Source organism: Corythoichthys intestinalis, chromosome 12 (assembly GCF_030265065.1).
Source record: "Corythoichthys intestinalis isolate RoL2023-P3 chromosome 12, ASM3026506v1, whole genome shotgun sequence".
Taxonomy (NCBI): domain Eukaryota; kingdom Metazoa; phylum Chordata; class Actinopteri; order Syngnathiformes; family Syngnathidae; genus Corythoichthys; species Corythoichthys intestinalis.
Genome location: NC_080406.1, coordinates 22,992,117 through 23,013,096, shown reverse-complemented (window position 1 = coordinate 23,013,096; position 20,980 = coordinate 22,992,117). Strand labels below are relative to the sequence as shown.

Below are 20,980 nucleotides of genomic sequence, written 5' to 3'. Positions count from 1 at the left end.
ATTTGATTCATCGATTAATCGTTGCAGCACTAATATCGAGCATCAATACAAACTTCGCTCCTTCCTACATTAACATAGAAAAGATTGGCAGAAATTACAATCGGAAACACAATGTTGGGATCACAGGAGTATACAAACACCCAATAAATGTGCTTATATTCTCATACTAGTGAGCAGGAATGTCCTCGACCAAATATTAGTGGGCTAATGTAGCTAACTGACTCTGGACGCGATCAGCAGGCAAGATCGGTTATATTCTTAGTAATCAACTGATTACTGATTCCCCCAAATGTAATAATTCAGTTGGCCGATCGGTGCACGTTTACTCAATCGTGTCTTAGTTAAGCTTCATTTGTAATGAAACGTAATCAATTAATAAACTAACGTGACACACTTGAATATTAAATCATTATAAGACATTTTTGTACCACACACAAAAATAAATGCAAGTGATGTCTTGCCAACATTGACTCGTTTTTTCATAAAATACATTTCTGGTTTGTTTTCTTTAGCTGTAGTGTTCCTAAATGCTAAAACACAATGGAAAACGCCGTTGACCCGAGCTCATGAAAATGAGAATTGGGCTAGCGGTATTTAAATCTGTCGACAAACGCAGGGGGATTGCTCATTTATAACATGGCTAGGGCTGCAGCTATTGATTATTTTAGTGGTCGATTAATCCATCAACTAGGTAGTTCGAATAATCAGATTAGGTACATTTAATGTGTTGCAAAATAAATTTTAGGAGATGTAAAACAAAGGCTTGCTGCACTTTCAAAAGAGCATTAAATACAAAACAAAATTCCCAAGTGTTTCTTCAAACTATGCAGAATTGCATTTTCATTTAAAAATAAATTAAAATACCTGAGTTTAGCCTCAAATGGTATTAAAAAATTGAAATGAGGATCTAAGTACAACAAAAGAACAGTTGGCTAACTTGCATAGAAAAAGTAAGCTAGCTTAAATGCTATAAATTTGTTTTTTTTTTTTTTTTTTTTTTTTTTTACAATGCTTTTAACAAATCGTTCAAACATATATTCCCACAAAAAAATGGCTAAATACACCTATAAACTAAGTTCCGAATGCATTAAAAAACATATTAGCTTAAACGAAAACTTACCTTATGTTGGTCTTAACAGGGTGCAGCTGCATTCAGTTATGTTAAATAAGTTATGTCATATTCACTGTTGCCACTATAGAGCAGTGTATCCAGCCTAATCAATAAAACTAAATGTACGCACTTCTAAAACAAACCATTACAACGCCACTGTAATTAAACGAATACTCGAAGCAGCAAAATTTGATTCGAATGTTTTTTCTGATCGAATTACTCAAGTTAATCAATTAATCATTGAGGCACTAAACATGACAAAAGAAAAATAGACAAATGCGAACAAATAAATGGATGCTAAACTCTAAGCTCATACGTATGGTGTTATATCCGATAATGCAGAAGAACTAGCAGCTCGGAGCCTTTCTAAACAATATTCTTTGTTGATCCGTCCAGCTGTGACTTTGCTGTATGTCTTGACTCTCAGCGCTCCCACAGCGTGCTCTCTGGCCTCAGCAGGCAGCTGTTTTCTGACAAAAAGCACTAAAAGCTCACTATCTGCGCCACATCAAACCGACACGGTTAGTGGCTGCCTGGTGAGCGCTGTGCAGAATTTAGCCATTAAAGAGCCACATGCTTCCCTGGGGAGTAAGAGAGTCCAAAAGCAGAGATAATGAGAGCCAATATTGGTTTTTAATCACAATGCCATTATTGACATCAGCAGACACAGCAGCATTAACCACCTGTAGTAACCTTTAGGGCTTTGCAACACGTGAGGTTTTAGATTAACTAAAGATAAAATATGTGTTGAAAGTGTTTGTTTCGGATAATCCTGGGTTTTTCTTTTTTTCTTTGAAGGGGATACTATCATGCATTAGATTGTGAATTGCTAATTGTTTTTAATGACTCAAATCCGCAAGAGGCAAACCACTCCGGGCTTTAAGTTTTCCTGTTACAGGAAGAACATGACTGTTATGTTGACAAATGACAGCTAAGTGAGAGGGATGTCCACATGCAATTCAATGTAACATATGCTCCTAATTCATATACAGTGATCCCTTGTTTCTCGCGGCTAATGAGGACCAGACCCTGAATTATTTTTTTGTTTTTGTTTTTCCAGTTTTTCTTTCTTTCTGTGTGTTCAATTTATTTATTCAGATTTAGCATTGTAAAGAAATACATATAAGACATGTTTTTGTTTTAAATTTCCCAAAACTATTTAAATAAAACTTTTTTCGTTTTTTAAATTTTTATTTATTTTTACTTATTTATTTATTTGCCCTTCAGGCATGACAAATCCAAACATACAGCATTTATATGTGGTTACAATTAATTCAACCCGAAAAGAAAAGGGCTGACGGGAGAAGCCGAAGCTTATTGAAACCCGTCCCCAGCATACCATATAGGACGCAGAAAATATCGAATATCAATTTTTGACATTCAGATTTCGTAGTGATTACAAGTTAAAAAAAAAAATTTTTTTTTATATATAATAACCATCCCCTCTGATTATTCATTTTCCCAATAGTCCATTGTCGATCGTGGCAATGTGCTCGTTATGTTGATTAGATCCAGTAGATTAGTTGATAATTCAGTAGTTTATTCAGTTGATTCGATCCAGAAGATAGGGAATAGCTGAGGACCGATGGTAGGCCGTGTCCGCCACCCTCCTTTTGTCGACTTAATCCTCGTCGCAGTAGATTAGTTCATAATTCAGTAGTTAGTTTATTCAGTTGATTCGATCCAGAAGATAGGGAATAGCTGAGGACCGATGGTGGCCGTGTCCACCACCCTCCTTTTGTCGACTTAATCCTCGTCGCAGTTTTCATTCCCTGCTGACTCCCGACGAACTTTCATCTCAAGGTTGCGCAGCTTTGTAGTAGTTTGCATCGCCATTCTGGTTGTGGACTCATGGCCTGGGGGGACTGTGTGTGTGTGTGTGTGTGTGTGTGTGTGTGTGTGTGTGTGTGTGTGTATATATATATATATATATATATATATATATATATATATATATATATATATATATATATATATATAATGGCGGAAAATACTCAGGTGACTTGAAGTTCCGCTCTGAGGCCCCCAATTGTCCAAAGTTCAAAATTGTCCTGTAAGCATGTGTGATACATCATTGGAAAGCTTAAAATCTCAATTGTCTGGGGGAAGAAAAATTTTGAACAGGAGGGCATTTAAAAAAAAAAAAAAAATTCAAACAGCAAAACCCTATCTGGAGGTGAGAGCATGAAAGAGCATAATTTAAGACGCCACGATTTTAACGAGATAGTATCGCTTACTTACCTCTTTTCGACGTAACTCCTTGCAGCATGTATCACTAAGTGTCAAGACACAGCAGATTTTTGGGGGATTTTATGGGTCAAACATGGTAATATAACAAGGGTCGCGACGCAGAAATCGAAGACATCAAGGAGTGGTCGAGACTTTTTTTTTCATATACTGTATTTACCCTTTAAAAATTTTTTTTTTCATTTTTCTTTGTTTGGATTGATTATTTATGATCTAACATATCGGGGAAAATGCGACAGTAACAAAAAAAATACAATTAAGAGATAGTTATGAGGTACATATCCATGACTTACAGTATTTACAGACAACATTTTTTTCATTGTGACATGATTTTTTTTAAGTCGATTTTTTTTTTCTCTCTAAACGAAATATTAGACATCGATTAAGGATTCTAAGCTAAAAATGACAGACGTTTTGAATAATAGATATAATTACTTACCTTCTCTTTATGGCTGGGTTGAGAATATAAGCGGTTGTGCGACATCTGTAAACGGGGGTTTCCAGGGTAAAACGGACTTAATGCACCATGAATCTGCTATTGCAGCATATAGACATTTTGTTCTATCAAACACAACAGTACAAATACAGCAATTTTAAAGAGGGGTGCAAGAGCAGATACTGCTTTTTCAGTCTTGTCTTTTACATGTATGTGAGATTTGTACATCTTCCATTAGATTTTGGACTTGCCAAGTTTTTGTGCATGCCGTTCAAATACAGCAGTATCATTATTGTATCATTCTTATCCGACAGTTATACAGTATTTCTTTAACCCCCTCCTAGCCTTTTCCCGTCTCACCCAAATGCAGCTCCTCATTCGTTTCTCTGACATATCCCCCTCCCCACCACCACTGCTAGCCTATACCCACACGCCCTCCCTTTCCCCATCTACCATGTTTGTAAAAATATCTGCAGACAGCAGGAGAGGAGGCTCGCGCTCTCTCTCTCTCTCGCTCTCCTGTATTGCTCGCTCGCTCTCAGACAATCCACCCATGTGACTTCTCAGGCTGACTGTGCCTCAGCTCCATTCAGCCTCCTTGCCTACCAGCCGGCTGCTGCTAATGAGCCTTTGTGTGGCAGGAAGAGCAACACTATGACAAAGAGGGAGCTAAAGTGCGAAAGATTGTCTTATTGCAGCTTGTAATAAAGCATACAGTATCGACAGGCTCATCTCTTAGTCTGCCCCCCCATCCTTTTTTTTTTTTTTTTAAACCTCATGCTCATGGACCTCTGGGGCTGCTGCAAGTCAGTGGACTGAGACAAAATGGGAAGCTCTTCATCCATCATGTGTGAATTGCCGCATTAATGATTGTGTAGCCGTCCTGCTGAGAGAAGAGGTGAAAGGAGTCTGAGTACGTCAGCAGATGCAGGTCAGTGGTCCCCGCGAGGGCCGGCCGGCACCGGAGGGAGTTGCCGTGATGCTGCATGCATGTTTGCCTGTTGTCATCTCATTGGGTGCGCATGCTTGTCATTGTGCATCAGGAGGAGATAGGAAATGTGTTTGAAAATTTCAAAAAGTGACTGTTTATTTTAAGAATATGACATGTTGATTTTTTTTGTTTCACTGGGATCGGCCTTGTGGCATATAGTGAGACGATTAAGAGTTGGCATTGGCTTGACTGATGTAAATTCATAGTCTGTAATTGAGATTTTGAATTGATTTACTCTGTGTAAATTAATTTTACGGACGTAAACACTATTACGTATGTTTGTGTATATAAATGATGTACATACACATTTCTGGAAAATGACACAAAACACAAAACCTGTTTTTTTTTTTTTTTTTTTTTTAGTACAGTACTAATAATGTCAATATTTGTGTGTTATGCTGGCACTACTTTATAAAGCAGTGTTAGGAATTTTACAAGTAGAAGGTGCAGCCTTAATCCTATATTGCACACTGGTATTCGTGGAAAATTTTAGGAGCAACCTGTTGTTGATTTTTGTTAAACATTAATCTTTCTAAAACGATTTATCGATTCTTGGCGGGAACATATCGATTTTTTGTATAACGATATATCACCACATCGACATTTTGTCAAATCCCTAATGTGTGTGTATATATACTAGGGCTGTCAAAATTATCGCGTTAACGGGCAGTAATTATTTTTTTAATTTAATCACGATAAAATATTTGACGCAATTAACTCACATGCCCCACTCAAACAGATTAAAATGACAGCACAGTGTTGTGTCCACTTGTTACTTGTGTTTTTTGATGTTTTGTCGCCCTCTGCTGGCGCTTGGGTGCGACTGATTTTATGGGTTTCAGCACCATGAGCATTGTGTAGTTATTGACATCAACGATGGCGAGCTACTAGTTTATTTTTTCATTAAAAATTTCAAATTTTATTAAAACAAAAACATTAAGAAGGTTTTTAATATAAAATTTCTATAACTTGTACTAACATTTATCTTTTAAGAACTACAAGTCTTTCTATCCATGGATCGCTTTAACAGAATGTTAATAATGTTAATGCCATCTTGTTGATTTATTGTTATAATAAACAAATATAGTACTTATGTACAGTATGTTGAATGTATATATCTGTCTTGTGTCTTATCTTTCCATTCCAACAATAATTTACAGAAAAATATGGCATTTTTTTATATATGGTTTGAATTGCGTTTAATTACGATTAATTAATTTTTAAGCTGTGATTAACTCAATTAAACATTTTAATCGTTTGACAGCCCTAATATATACTAGTACGGTATATGTATAATGTTAGTGCTGTCAGTTCAACACATTAATAATGGTAGTAATGCAAATTCCCTTTGATGCTGTTAATTTTCTTAATGCAAGTTTAATTATGGCCTTCCCATCCCCCGTAGTTTAGACTTCAAGACAGCGCATGCACTTCCATGTCCGCCAGAGTTGGCCCAGAGAGCCTGTTCGTCGGACAAAACATAACTTTGGATTTTAATTACCAAAACAGGGCATGGTGAGATGGTGTGACGAGTGGAAACCCGCCTTGCTGTTTGTTGTGACCCATTATGGTCGTTTTCGAGCTGGTTTGGATGAAAATACAGCTATGAATGAACGGCGTGTTGACAGAGACAAACTATTTGCACGTACAAGCACACTTTGCGTTGGGGTGAAATTCGCACTCTCGAGTAAAACGTCACTTTGGCTTTTTATCCCAAAACGTGCCACTCTGAGGCAGCTTGAACTGCAATGCACAGATAAACTGTGAATGAACATATGGATTGGAAGAATATAAACACAAGACCGGAGCAGGTTTCAGGCACGTCGCGTTCTTGCAGCCGCCAGAGTCTCACTCTTTGAGCTCAACCACATGGAGAATCAGGGTGACATCACCTTTGTCAGTCAAAGGTAGTTTTGGCTTTTTAGCCCAAAATGTGGCACTCTGAGGTGGATTGACTGGCGCAAACCTCCCTGACATGCCCAGATAAACTGTATAAGGTATAAGTGCTTTAAGAGACATTTTTGTAATTTAATCATAAATAATATTAAACCGATAATAACAAATAATATTTTATTCGTGAACATATGGCAGAAAACACTTAAGTGACTTAAAGTTCTGCTCTGAGACCCCCAATTTGGCCAAATTTCAAAACTGTCAACTGCCTGTTATGTTTTTTAGGCTTGAACACAATTTCAAATAAATTGCGATTCTTGCTCAATGACAGTAAATGAATTGTTACTATTTACATATTCTCCGCGTGACAAACACACACATTAGTTTGGGTATACACATGACTAGGTGCCACTAGACGCATACCGGTACATGGCGGAAAACACTCAGGTGACTTGAAGTTCCGCTCTTGAGACCCTCAATTTGGCCAAATTTCAAAATTGTCCTATATGTATGTGTGATACATCATCGGAAAGCTTAAAATCTCCATTTTCTGGGGGAAGAAAATTTTTGAACAGGAAGGCATTTAAAAAAAAAAAAAAAACCCTAAACCCTAACTTAAGGTGAGCGCATGAGAGAGCATAATTAAAGACACCATGATTTTAACAAGATATTATCATGTACTTACCTTGTTTCAATCCAAAAAGCCATGTGTAGCATATGTCACCGTGTGTCAAGACACAGGTGTGAATGACCACAGCCGGACTTTTTGGGGATTTTATGGGTGAAACAAGGTAATATAACAAGGGTCGCAATGCAGAAATCGCAGACATCAAGGTTGTTTGTTTAAAAGTTTAAAACATCCAAGTAAATAATTCTCTAAAGTCGTTTTTTTTTTTTTTTTTTTTTTTTAATTAAATATTACATCTCAATTAATGATTCTAAGCTAAAAATGATAGACATTTCGAATAATAAATATGATTACTTACCTTCTTTTTATGGCTGGGTTGAAACAAAAGCTGTTGTGCGGTGTCTGTAAACGGGGGTCTCCAGGGTAAAACGGACAAATTAAAAATAGGGGCTTAATGTGGTATGAAACTGCAATGGCAGCATATAGACATATTGTACAATCAAACACAACAGTTCTTTTGGCTTAAAATACAGCAGTTTATTTTAAAGAGGGGTGCAAGAGCAGAAACTGCTTTTTTAGCCTTGTCTGTGTTTTCCGCCATATATGTATATATATAATATATATATATATATGTATATATATATATATATATATATATATATATATATATATATATATATATATATATATATATATATATATATATATTAGGACTGTCAAACGATTAAAAATTTTAATCGAGTTAATTACAGCTTAAAAATTAATTAATCGTAATTAATCGCAATTAATCGCAATTCAAACCATCTATAAAATATGCCATATTTTTCTGTAAATTATATACTGTAAAATAAATTGTTGGAATGGAAAGATAAGACACAAGATGGATATATACATTCAACATACGGTACATAAGGACTGTAGTGGGCATTTCACTCTACTGTCATTTAAATCTGTCTATGCTGTCCTCACTCCGAAGCGTCTACTTTTTCCAAAGCTAGACAGCTATTGAACGACGCCTTAATAATCAGACTTCTTCCTTTTTCATCTGATTTATTAATAAAATGGCCTCAAACCATTGTCCTCTTTAGACCGTCGTAAAACTACAAACAAAAAGTACACAAGCATTGCATTAGCAACACCGTTAGCTTAGCACGCTATACAGGTTCACTAAACATAAACAAAAAGCGTCTCATACAAAAAATATATCATTTCGCCTACTAACATAATATGTACATTCTTTACAGCAACCATACGTACGGACAAATCTTGTCCAAGGATCATATAAGCACAACATTACAACGTAGGCGTCAGCCCGAGACGTCGTGCAGCCATATTGAACTGGCAAGAAAACAATAAACCATGTCGCAAAGCGACCACAAGAGTTCGCTGTTAGACAGCACAAAAAGCCTTGCTGTAAAACTTACCAAAAGGCAGAATACTGTCTGAGCGGGACATGTGCGTTAATTGCGTCAAATATTTTACCGTGATTAATTGAAAAAATTAATTACCGCGCGTTAACGCGATAATTTTGACAGCCTTATATATATATAATAAATGTGTGTGTGTGCATATTTGTGTTAATAGATTATACCCCCCACAAATAAAATGTAAAACTCCACAAGGACTCAAAATTGTAATGGGATGTGCTAACCACTCTTCCACTGTACACACCACAGCACCATGTTTAGTTATTTGGGAAAATTGATGGTTAATTCATCTTTACGAGTGAAATTGCCCAACTCTTGTTTAATATGGGGCTTAAAAATTCGGATTATGTAAGGTATGCACATTGGTCAACTCCTGTGTTAAAGGATGTATGTCAACCTGAAAATATACCGTAATCATTTTTCCATTTTAAAGTTTTGTTTTTTGAAATGCGATTGTTAACTATGGACCACAATTAATCACCATTAAGAAAAATTACTCGCTTGACAGCACTACTCTATATATCACATTGGTGTGGTAATGTAGGGACCTCTGGGTGGTCTATCGCACTGTCACATAGAAAAGCACAAGTTGTGAGGGAACGTTGGTATCTCCATGGAAACCACTTTTAATATCAAAGCCTAATGCAGCCTCAGCAGAGAGCTAAAGCACACACATAGGTTCCTAACAATGGTGTCTAATTTGGAACCTTATGGAAGCTGCCCACGCCATATCTGGTGGAAATTTCCACAATAAGTAGTCAAACGGAAATGTTTCTCGGTTGCACTGATTTAAAGAATGTGAGCTTTGAGCGTTCCAGTAATGCACTCTCATTACTTCACATTTCAATTTAGACAACTGACTGAACTTCGTATTTATCTTGCAGTGATGGTAAAGCTCCTAGGCTGGAGGTGGTGGAGGCACCTCCACAAAAAAAACGGGGGAAAAAATTAAAATCATAACCCTCAGGGAATAATATGCTTTTCTTTCTGGCAATGGTGGTTCTCCTATCTGGTCTGCAACTCTTCTATGCATCTCTTCTCTGAGGCGGCATGTCTCCCAGGAAGCATTTGCATCTGTAATGACTCGATAGCAGAGCCCCAGATGAAACACGGCGGCCGTCTGTGAATGGAACTCCCCCACAAGCTGCTCTGACAGATAGACAGGGATGAGGCTTGCTGAAGATGCCGGCCGTCTTTGCAGTTTCACATTCCAAGGCAGGAAACAGCCGAGCTGTCGGTCATTGTGCTCAAATGATGCAGTGCTGTTACACTGCATTTATTGAGAACTGATTTGCTTAAGCAATCCATGTAAAAACACACAAGGCATGTGTCCCTTATACTTGTAGCCACTATAATATTACAGCAAATAAACCACAAAATATACATTTAGGACATACTGTACACAAGAAAGTGCAGTGTACTTGTACTACACTAGGACGATTTTGTGTGTAAAGGAAACAGTTTCAGTATGAGGTTGGTTAGATGTTTCTTTCTAATGTAATATAGTCACTTTGAAAGTGTGTGTGCGCTCATGACTTCTATGCAGCGTTTGATTAGCAAAATTGAGTCAAATGTCCCTAGTAGTAAAGTTGGATTGGTGGAACGGCATCATGTGACAGCACATCAAGTCGAGTGTATCAAAACAAATGGATCACAATAAAACAGTGAGTGGAGTGTGCCAAGTCAATTCAACCTTCTGACGCTCTAGATTTTAGTAACGGGAAAACTGGTGTATTTGAATTTTTAAAAAAAAAGGCTCATAAAATATGAATGTGGATTAATTAGGTGATTAGCATTTAGTTGTCACAAATCTGCTACGCCTGCCTCGAGATTTTCACCTATTGCGACTTCTTGTAGTTTGGTTTTGGGTTTGTAGTTTTGTCCCATGCGGTAAGTGACTAATTTTCTGACTGTAACCCGCTACTTTTTCCTCCTCCTTTGAACCCTTTTTTACAGTCCTGTATAGCTAATTTATGGGTTTTTAAAGGGAACCTCGGACTTCAAGGCTTGTAGGCTCTCATACTTTTACTAAAATATGTTATTAGAACACACATAAAATATTGCCATTGATTGAAAAATATAATATTTAGTACATGTTTTGACCTATGGAGGGCGCCATGTTTTAAGCGCGCAATGGACGCTCAGGTTGATGACGTAGATTGTCACCGTCACTCGACGAATACTACCGGGTTACTGAAATTCCTTCTACGCGGCGAGACGTCCAACACATGCGCTCATCCGTTTAAAATGGCGAGTACTTACTATTTGTGTTTTTATTGATTCTTTTATTACCTTTTCATTGCCTCAAAATACTTTTTGCATGTGTTTCCCTCTCAAACTTTTAAGCATTGTGTTTTCTTGTGGTAGCTTTAAAGCAGATTGTTGATCTGTTGACCACATTAGTCACGCAGCATATTTAAACCACCCTTATTTGATATTAGTACATTTTAGTATTTTCTTAAGGCATCTTTAGTATGTTTTGTCTGTATGCATCTAAACAAAACAAGCTGAAAGCGCACGGTAGTACTTTGGGTATCAAATTCGCCTCTTGTAGACGTTTCGTCGGTGTTGCACATTTTGGCAGAACATTTTTTTTTTTCCTACTCTCATCCCATCCCATCTTTCATGTTCATTTTGCTTTTGCTGCTCGTTTTGTGAAATATCAAAAGTGCTGTCATGGTCATTAATGTTCCTCTCGGGGTCAAATTGAAAGGGTTGCCCAGATGACATGTTTATGTTACGAGAATCATACTCTGGAATAATATTCTTAAAAATTGAATAAAAACGAAAACATCAAGAGAGGTTTCAGTATCAAATTATTTTAACTCATTAAAACGTTTATCTTTTAAGAACTACATGTCTTTCTATCCGTGGATCCCTTTAATGGCTATTGGGTTGCATGTTTTTGGTGTAAATATCCCATAATACAAATGTGGAAACCTGTGGCTTTTAGTCCAAGAACAAATACACTTATAAAAGTTTGTGGATGCGGTTAATAACCCGAAAATCACGGTAGATTCACTATCCAACTAGTAGTGCTATGAAGGACACACACGTTCAAAATTCCTCATTGGTTTAAAACATTTTGTACAAATATTTGAAATCCTCAAAATGGTACATTATTTACTCATTGGAGACCACGTCAATATGCCAGACTCTATACATTGGCTAGGCTTCTGCTAGACATAAAAATATGTGAATATTAATTTATTTGGGGTTATTCAGAAACAATCTTTGTATTGACTTCTATTTCATATGGATGTGAGTCATTACGCACAGGTTTTAGGTCAAATTAATGGTGGAAAGTTTTGAAATGATACAATTGATATTTGAGGCTTATGTAGAGCAGTGATCCCCAAACGTTTTTGCACCACGGACCAGTGTAATGTAGGGCCTTTTTTTCACGGATTGGTGGCAGAAAATTACCGTAAATATAAAATAACACGACTACATGGGCTAACATTAAGTGCAGGGAAAATGTAACTCATCATACGCTGAATCAACCTTTTTTAACAGCGGCCTCTTCTAAAACTTGACAGAAAATATTCTTGGTCACAGGCATAATGATTTCTTCTCCAATCGTGAAAGGTTTCATGGCTTTAGCAATACGGTTCGCCATAAGGTATGATGCTCTCAATGCATTCGCTTTTGTTGCCTCATTTGCTAGCTTTTAGCCACATATTATGCAGAATGGACTTGGTTGTCGAAAAAAAAAAAAAAAAAACTGTCCAATGACATTGCTGCCTGTAGCACACAGCAAACAGCAGCTAAAGTTAGTTTACATTGATGCTGTCGTTTGACTGCTACAGGTTTACAAACACCCCAGTAATGGCGGCCAACAACTAGATGGCGATGTACACAAATCTCTACTTGGATTAGTCAGTAGAGTAGACAGGCATATTGACGTGTGAAGAGGCACAGGCCAGATTGTGGTCGTTAACAAATGATTTATTATTTCTCTGTGGCCCGGTAGAAAATGCGCCATGGACCAGTACTGGTCCCCGGCCTGGTGGTTGTTTTACATCCATGGAGTATTATCTTATGGCAGGGGGGAAAAAACAGATGTTATGCCATTTTGTGTACTGTGCTTTTTTCTGTTTTAACAAAAAAAAAAATCACCATAATTGAGCATACTGTGGTCATAAATGAAAGGGTTGTTACATTATTTTGTTGGTCAAGCCTCACTTTTTTTTTCTTGAACCACCTGATAAATGAAGCTAAATGAACTTCCTCTAGATCAGTTGGGGAATGTAATTAGCAGCGTCTCGCTGGTCATCACCGCTCCTTTGTGCCAAGGTGATCAATTGCCGGGGGAGCGCCAGGCAAGGCGTCAGGAGAGAGGGGGATTTGGGGGAGGGGTGCGCCTGTTTGTGTGAGGTGCTAATTGAGTGTATTGAGGATTACAGAGGCCTCCTAAACTGGATATTAAATAATGCGTGGCCCCTCCGTTGTCTCTGTGTTTCAGGTGCAGATGTGTCAGGCCATGAGCGGAATACTGAAGAGGAAATTCGAGGAGGTGGAAGCCTCCTCCTCCCCGTGCTCTTCCTTGAGGGAGTCTGATGATGAGGTATCCTGCAGTGAGAGCGGGGACAGCAGCGACAGCGTCAACCCGTCCGCCTCTGGCCCTTTCACCCGTGAGTGTCATTCACCGCACACCCACTTACTAACAAAGCCCGTAATCAGAGCGGGGAAAGGAATGTTATTTCATTAGAGAGGAGGGATGGGAAAAGGATAGTTTTAATCAAAATGTAACTAATAATATTTTAATGCTGTGTCCTCTAGGAGTGGGAATCTCTTGGTACCTCACGATACGATATGATACGCGATACAAAACTCACGATAACGATGATCTGACGATATGGAGATACAACGATTATCGATACATTGGTCAGGAAATCATTCTAGAATATTCTACAAACAACTAATAAACAGAAAAACAAGCTTCTGCTGTGAATTGGAATGAGTATCACTAGTAGACATTCAATCCGTTTGAGCTGGGAATGTTCATTCGCTGCCATCCCTCCCACTTCAGTGAGTTACAGAACAGGAAGTGACCTGGGAATCACCCAAATGAATAGGCAGTGACTCAAACTCAACAGGAAATGACCTGTAAATGCCCTGAAAATCGGAAAGAATGACTGTGAATGCTCTGGTTTCGAATGAACGAACGTTCCCAGTCTAAATGGATTCAGCGTCGTGCACCATCAATGCAGCCTTAGAGTTAACTGAGACACTATTATGATGGAAGGCTTTGGTAACAACTTGTTGGTTCCTTTTTATTTTTCAGACACTGACAACTTTTTAAAACGATATCTCAATTCTTGGCAAGAGCATGTCGATAACCTTTTGTGATATAAAGTATCACGATATATCACCATTTCGATATTTTGTCACACCCCTAGCGTTCTTTGAAGTCACTGTAATATGAATGCATAGTCAGCGGCGTGCCGACAGGCTAAGTGATGCTGATGGACCCCTGGTGTATTAGAAGGGTGACGTGAGCAGAAACAGCATCATCATGTCAGTCAGATGAATGAGATGAGGATTTGTCAAGATGGGTTGTGCCTGTAGCCTGTGAAACCATCAACAGAATAGTACTCATTCATATAGTTTTTGCAAAGAAGGAGTAATATTAGTGTTGTAACCACAAAATGAGATGCAATGAACAGTACAGTATTATTGCAATTCACTTTTGGTGGTCGCTATTGCAGACACAAAGTATAACGCTGATTATTCTGCGTCTTGTGCAATGTTGGATGATTACTAAAGATGTCCCGATTGCTTGGTCATTTTTAAAGTATCGGAATCGGCAAAAAAATATCGGACATGCCTTTTTTTTAATATATACATATATATATATATATATATATTAATTAAATCATTTTCTAATTGTATTTGATGTTACAGACAAAATGTCTTACACTCATCCAGTCTTTAGTTCTGGCTTAAAGTAGGGCTATCAAATTTATCGCGTTAACGGCGGTAATTATTATTTTTTTAAATTAATCACGTTAAAATATTCAACGCAATTAACGCATGCGCTGCACGACCCACTCACGCATTGTCACGTTCAATCTATAATGTCGCCGATTTACCTATATATAGAGCTATAAGGCAGCGTAAAATGAATAGAGTGAATTTTGGAAGTCTTTGGAGCCTTATTTTAATTGGCTAAAGCCTTAAAATCCCTCTCTCAACAATTAGAAAAGTCGTGGGAAAGCAATGTGGGGAAGAAAGGTAGTAGTTGATCTTTTTCTTTACACCCTGTTATTTCCCAATGCAGAGAAGATATATCAATTGGTGCCACTACGCACAGTCATGGTTGCACTTCCCAGCATGCATTTGTGCAGAACAGTTAAATGGCAACATTTAGTCATAATATACAAAGTCACATTTATCCTTTAAGAATTACAAGTCTTTCTATCCGTGGATCCCTCTCACAGAAAGAATGTTAATAATGTAAATGCCATCTTGAGGATTTAGTCATAATAAACAAATACAGCACTTATGTACTGTATGTTGAATGTATATATTCGTCCGAGTTTTATTTCATTTTTTTCTTAATGCATAGCCAAAATGTATATGATCGGGAAAAGTTATCGGGAATGATTGGAATTGAATCGGGAGCAAAAAAAAAAAAAAAGCAATTGGATCAGGAAATATCGGGATCGGCAGCTACTCAAACTAAAACGATCGGGAGCAAAAAAACATGATCGGAACAACCCTAATGATTACTATTCCAAACAGTTTGCAGAGGTATAGACACAAGCTTTGAAGACAGTCCAAAATTTCTCAATGCAAAGATGAGGTACGTTGGTGAGGGGAGCGCTAACATAAGGAGAGGAGCACGTCCATGGAGTCAGACGGCAGCTTCTGTCAGCCACAGCTGCGAGCGGAAGGGGGCCTGCGAACGCTGACCTTCTGTCGGTTGCTGTGTGCTCGCGGCACCATATGATGGAGGGGAGATCCAGAGACTCGCTTGCGAACATACAAGTGCACTTACAACGTGCTTGTAGCAGCTGCTAATATAAGCTCGTTAGCATTTGTTTTCCTCTGGCTCAGAAAATCAGAGCATTGTTATTCCATGCAAAGGACTTTAAAGTCTCTATTGGGAAATAGTACTCTCCAGATAGGGGATCATGTATACTTTACCGTTTCCCTTCTCCCTCATATTGCTCAGAAGCAGTGTTGTTTTTGGCAGCACTTTTAATTTTTGTCTTATTCATATTTTAGTCATTTCAAAATGTTTTCGTCTTGTTTTAGTTGACAGTTACTCCAAATGTTTTTGTCGAAAAATAAAGGTTTCCAACAATTTCAAATGAACATAATGTAGCATCTACAAGGACAACGCCAACTTTATGACAATACACACTCAGCAGGAAAAGCAGGACATATTGTAATGGCCCGAATATAAGACTGTGTTTTTTTTGTGTTTTTTTTTTGTTTTCGTCTTATATTCGCGGTCTAGACATTATACCCATTCATGACGCTAGATGGCGACTTTTTCAGCAAATTCATGCAAAAAACAGTCTTATATTCGGGCCAATACGATACGCTTTTTACCAAACCTTTTTCACTTGTATTTGAGTAATTTTGGAAGGCTACCGTTACTTGAGTAATATTTTGTGAGGTTACTCTTACTTGAGTAAACTTTTCGGGTACACTATCAACTCCGTTCATAGGTGTAACCTATATTTACATGCGTGCCATCTCTGGGGTGAATGGAACTGCTGCACAGACACCATAAGAAAGAGGAAGCACCGAGCCCGACCTTCTTGAAGACAAGATTTGATTTTAACCTCGTGCTTTCTCCCATAGCTGGCTCCATCCTGAAGAGAGAGAAGCGCCTGTGCACGAGGAGGGTGCACTTTGAAAAGGTGACAGTATACTACTTCAGCAGGAGGCAGGGCTTCACCAGCGTGCCCAGCCAGGGCGGCAGCACGCTGGGCATGTCCAACAGGCACAGCTGGGTCAGGCAGTATTCTCTTGGAGAGTTTGCCATGGAACAGGAGAGGATACACAGGGACATGTTGAGGGACCATCTGAAGGAGGAGAAACTCAACTCCATCAAACTCAAGGTAAAAAAACGATGTTTTGTTCTATGGCAGTTTGTTTTCAAGCTATTTTCAATGATCTCCGCCGCTTTCTAGCTGACCAAGAATGGAACCGTCGAGTCCGAAGAGGCCAACACTCTCACGGCTGAAGATATTTCTGACGACGACATCGACCTGGACAACACAGAGGTGGACGAATACTTCTTCCTGCAGCCGCTTACCACTAAAAAACGGCGGGCCCTGCTTCGTACATCTGGGGTTAAGAAGATTGACGTAGAAGAGAAGCACGAACTTCGTGCTATCCGAATGTCCAGAGAGGACTGCGGGTGCGACTGCAGAGTCTTTTGTGAGCCGGAGACCTGCGCCTGCAGCAATGCGGGCATCAAGTGCCAGGTGAATATTACAGAATTTGCCAACATTTACTGAGCTAAGCCACCAAATTCCCAACATTGTTGCTTTCAAATTCATATAATGATACCACAGTGTAGCATATGACAGGAAATGCTTTGTTTCATCTAGGTGGACCGCATGTCATTTCCATGCGGATGCACAAAAGAAGGCTGCAGCAATTCGAGCGGCAGAGTGGAGTTCAACCCCATTCGCGTACGGACCCATTTCCTGCACACTATAATGAAGCTGGAGCTAGAGAAGAGTCGCGAGCAGGAGCAAGCTTCCCCCACCAATGGTTACCACGGCAACGACGCAGTCAGCTCAAATCCTCTGGTTCAGTCGCAGCACAGGTTGGACTACACTTTGCCTGAAACCGTTCCGCAAAGCGCCGCCGCACACCTGCAGACGGCCAGCGAGATGGACGAGCCGCTGGAGGACGAAGAAGAGGAAGACGACGACGAGGACGACGAGGAGGAGGAAGAAGACAATGAAGACGAGGAGGACAGCAGCAGCATTTTCAGCGGGCTTTCAGACTCCAGCACTCAGAGTTTAGCGAACAGCGATTCAGAGGAGGACGAAGATGAAGACAGGTCAGAGAACTCGTGTCACACCGAGGTGGTGCCCTTGGCTTCGGTCTTGTGCTATGGCGACGACGACAACCACGTCAACGGGAATGCGTATTTAATGAACTCCCCCTCGGCCGATTACTACCAGCTCGGGAATTCTGGTGGTCCCACCGGCCAATCTGGCGAACCCTATGGGGAAGCCTTAGCGTTCCAAGAACCGATCGGTGGCAACCAAACCCAGGGAGCCTTCCCAAATCAGCCGGCGGAGCAATACTCGAGGAATTTTCATTTGGGCGGGAACGCGCAGCAGGCGCCTTTCAGCCACTACGACAACGACAAGCAGCTGCTGTCCAAAACGGACTTTGTAGATCCACCTGAGAACCAGTTTCACAACTACCTGAATAATAACTCCCTGGCTTCATTCAGCACTCATGGTTCATGTACAACGGGCGAGCCGCCGCAGCAGTCCAATATTAACGGGCACCCCGACCTGAACTTACTCGCAACCAGTACCAAGAATCTCTCTTTACCAGCCGTGTAGACATAGCTGCATTTAAATCTTGATTTGTTTGGAAAAGGTTGAGCCGAGGCGAAGGAATTTGAATGGTTTCTTAAAAATGTTTTTCAATTTTAAAAGGCTTCCAACGCGTTTTAGAGGTTGTTGCAGTGTATTGCTATGTAGTGAGGAGAAATCTTATAATGGAGAAACCAAGCAGCCTTTTAACAGGTGCATGGCGTAACATGGGCAAGCGTTTGTGTTCACACTCAGCGCTTCATTTGTATTTGTATCAAATTTTCAATATTTTTGTTGAGGGGAAAACCTAAGGACAATAACTCCAAAAGAAGAGAGCATCCAAATGTCATTAGGGTGGCAATTGACTAACTGGTGAAACGACCTGCACTTTTACAGCAGATAAGAGGTATCACATAACTAAACATCATGTTTTTGTGAGAGACAAAGAAATGAGAGGACAAATTTGGTCTGAATCAGTAAAATAGTGAAAATAAGAGGAACTGAGTATTTACAGCAGGAGTATCCAACTCTGGTCCTCGAGAGCTCCTATCCAGCTTGTTTTCCATGTCTCCCTCCTCCAACACACCTGACTCAAACAATGAGGACCGTTATCAGGCTCCTGCAGTTTGCTGATTAGCTGATCATTTGATTCAGGTGTGTTGAAAGAGGGAGACATGGAAAACAAGCTGGATAGGGGCTCACAAGGACTGGAGCTGGATACCCCAGATTTACACTGTGCTTTTCTAAAAATTTTAATTTAGTCTACTGTGATTGTGTTAAATCTTCTGGAACACTATTTTGAGGATGACTTTCAGATTCAGCATTGTGAGGACTGGTGGTTTGAAAGAGGTAAAAGAAACCTAGGTCAAACTTTAGGGGGGGAAAAAATCTCAAAACAGAGGAGTTTTACATTGAATTTATGGATCACATGCTAAACTGGAACACACAAGAGGGAGCACATACTTTTCTGCCTAATACTTCAGCATTCATTTAGAGTTACTGCAGTTTTCAAATGTCAAAATAGCTTAACTGCAGCTCCTATTAGTACTTCTAACACTTAACTCCATTACAGTTAATACTGTATAAACAGTGTTGTTAATCTTACTTTAAAAAAAGTAGTTACAAATTACTTCTCCCAAAAAGTGATTGACTTAGTAACTCAGTTACCCAATTCTAAGAATATAGTGGTACCTCTACATACGAAGCTGTTTCGTTCCAGGACCTTGTTTGTAAGTCGAAATGGTCGTATGTCGAGCAGGATTTCCTCATAAGAAAACATTATAATTCCATTAATTCGTTACACAGCCCGAAAACCGACACTAAATCCTTAATACTGCCGGTACAACTACAAATGGCAAAACAAATAATTGCAAATAAAAATCTGAATAAATAATACAGTATAATAATCATAATTCCTGTAATATGTAACGAATCGGGTTCTAATGAGGCGGTTGTGTTTTGCGTACTGTATATGAACACACAGTGTGGCTGACGTAAAAGTGAAATACCGTAATTCCTCAAATATAAGGCACACCCGTGTATAATGCGCACCCCAAATTTACTTGTAAAATCTAGGGAAAATTATTGTACCCGTTTATAATGCGCACCCTAATTTTAGCACCAATAAATAGAACAATACAAGAAAACAGAGCTCGTGTACAAATACAGAAATGTCATTTTACTGAATGGTGAAACACAGCACAAGCATAGCATATTGGTAGTTCAAAACATTACCATAAACTGACAATATTTACGGTAATAATATGATTAGAAAACTTCTCCAACTTACCAGAACCTAGGAGAAAACAAAACAGATGTGACTTTTTTAAAAAGCTGCTGTATAACTTGCTCGTTTCATCATGATGAATAAATGTTTCTTCCATGGATTGATACGGTAAAATGAAAGTGAGCACGTAAGTCTGAAATCCGAAAGAGCTCATCGCTGTCAACAATAGGAACTACTGTTATTTGGGTTTGAGTTTCCCGTGGGACAGATATAGTTGACGGACACAGGAAGTCTGTGTTGTTACGTTTGTTATGGCCCGAGTTGCGGAACTGCAATAAACGGTGACTCAAATGAGTTCAAGAAACTAAATTCTGTGCTTTATGAAGAGTGAAAAAAGAATTTAACACAGACGAAATCATTCGGCCGATCAGAGTGAAGTATTACCGAAACAAAGTGGCGACGTCACCTACCGTAATGGTCGGCAACGGATCGCCGCATACGTTTCTTCAACACAACGTGGCCGTGTCAATAAAAAAAAAGAAAAAAAAAAAAAAAAAACTTTATATATTAGGGCTGTCAAAATTATTGCGTTAACGGGCGTTAATTTTTTTAATTAATCACGTTAAAATATTTGACGCATTTAACGCACATGGCCCAGCTCAGATTTAAATGACAGTAGAGTGAAAGGCCCACTTGTTAATTGTGTTTTGCGGAGTTTTGCTGCCTTCTGCTGGCGCTTGGGTGCGACTGATTTTATAGTGTAAGTAATTATTGCCATCAACAATGGCGGGCTACTAGTTTATTTTTGATTGAAAATTTTACAAATTTTATTAAAACGAAAACATTAAGAGGGGTTTTAATATAAAATTTCTATAACTTGTACTGACATTTTTCATAAAGAACTTCAAGTCTTTCTATCCATGAATCATTTTAACAGAATGTTAATAATGTTAATGTCATCTTGTTGATTTATTGTTATAATAAACAAATACAGTCC

At 38.8% G+C, this 20,980-nt stretch overlaps 1 protein-coding gene across 2 annotated transcripts in view; it reads left to right on the top strand.

Annotated features, from left to right (window-relative positions):
* Positions 1 to 20,980, top strand: part of csrnp3 (cysteine-serine-rich nuclear protein 3) — a 47,877-nt gene extending 26,897 nt beyond the window's left edge. Inside the window, exons 1-5 of one of the 2 annotated variants that reach the window (XM_057851777.1) lie at positions 4,379 to 4,725; positions 13,199 to 13,367; positions 16,552 to 16,811; positions 16,884 to 17,180; positions 17,307 to 20,980. In XM_057851777.1, coding sequence (XP_057707760.1) covers positions 4,720 to 4,725; positions 13,199 to 13,367; positions 16,552 to 16,811; positions 16,884 to 17,180; positions 17,307 to 18,284 — 1,710 coding nt within the window. In that variant the 5' untranslated portion in view covers positions 4,379 to 4,719 and the 3' untranslated portion in view covers positions 18,285 to 20,980. Of the gene's footprint in view, positions 1 to 4,378; positions 4,726 to 13,198; positions 13,368 to 16,551; positions 16,812 to 16,883; positions 17,181 to 17,306 lie in introns of those variants that run through there. The other variant, XM_057851778.1, reaches the window with a different exon arrangement.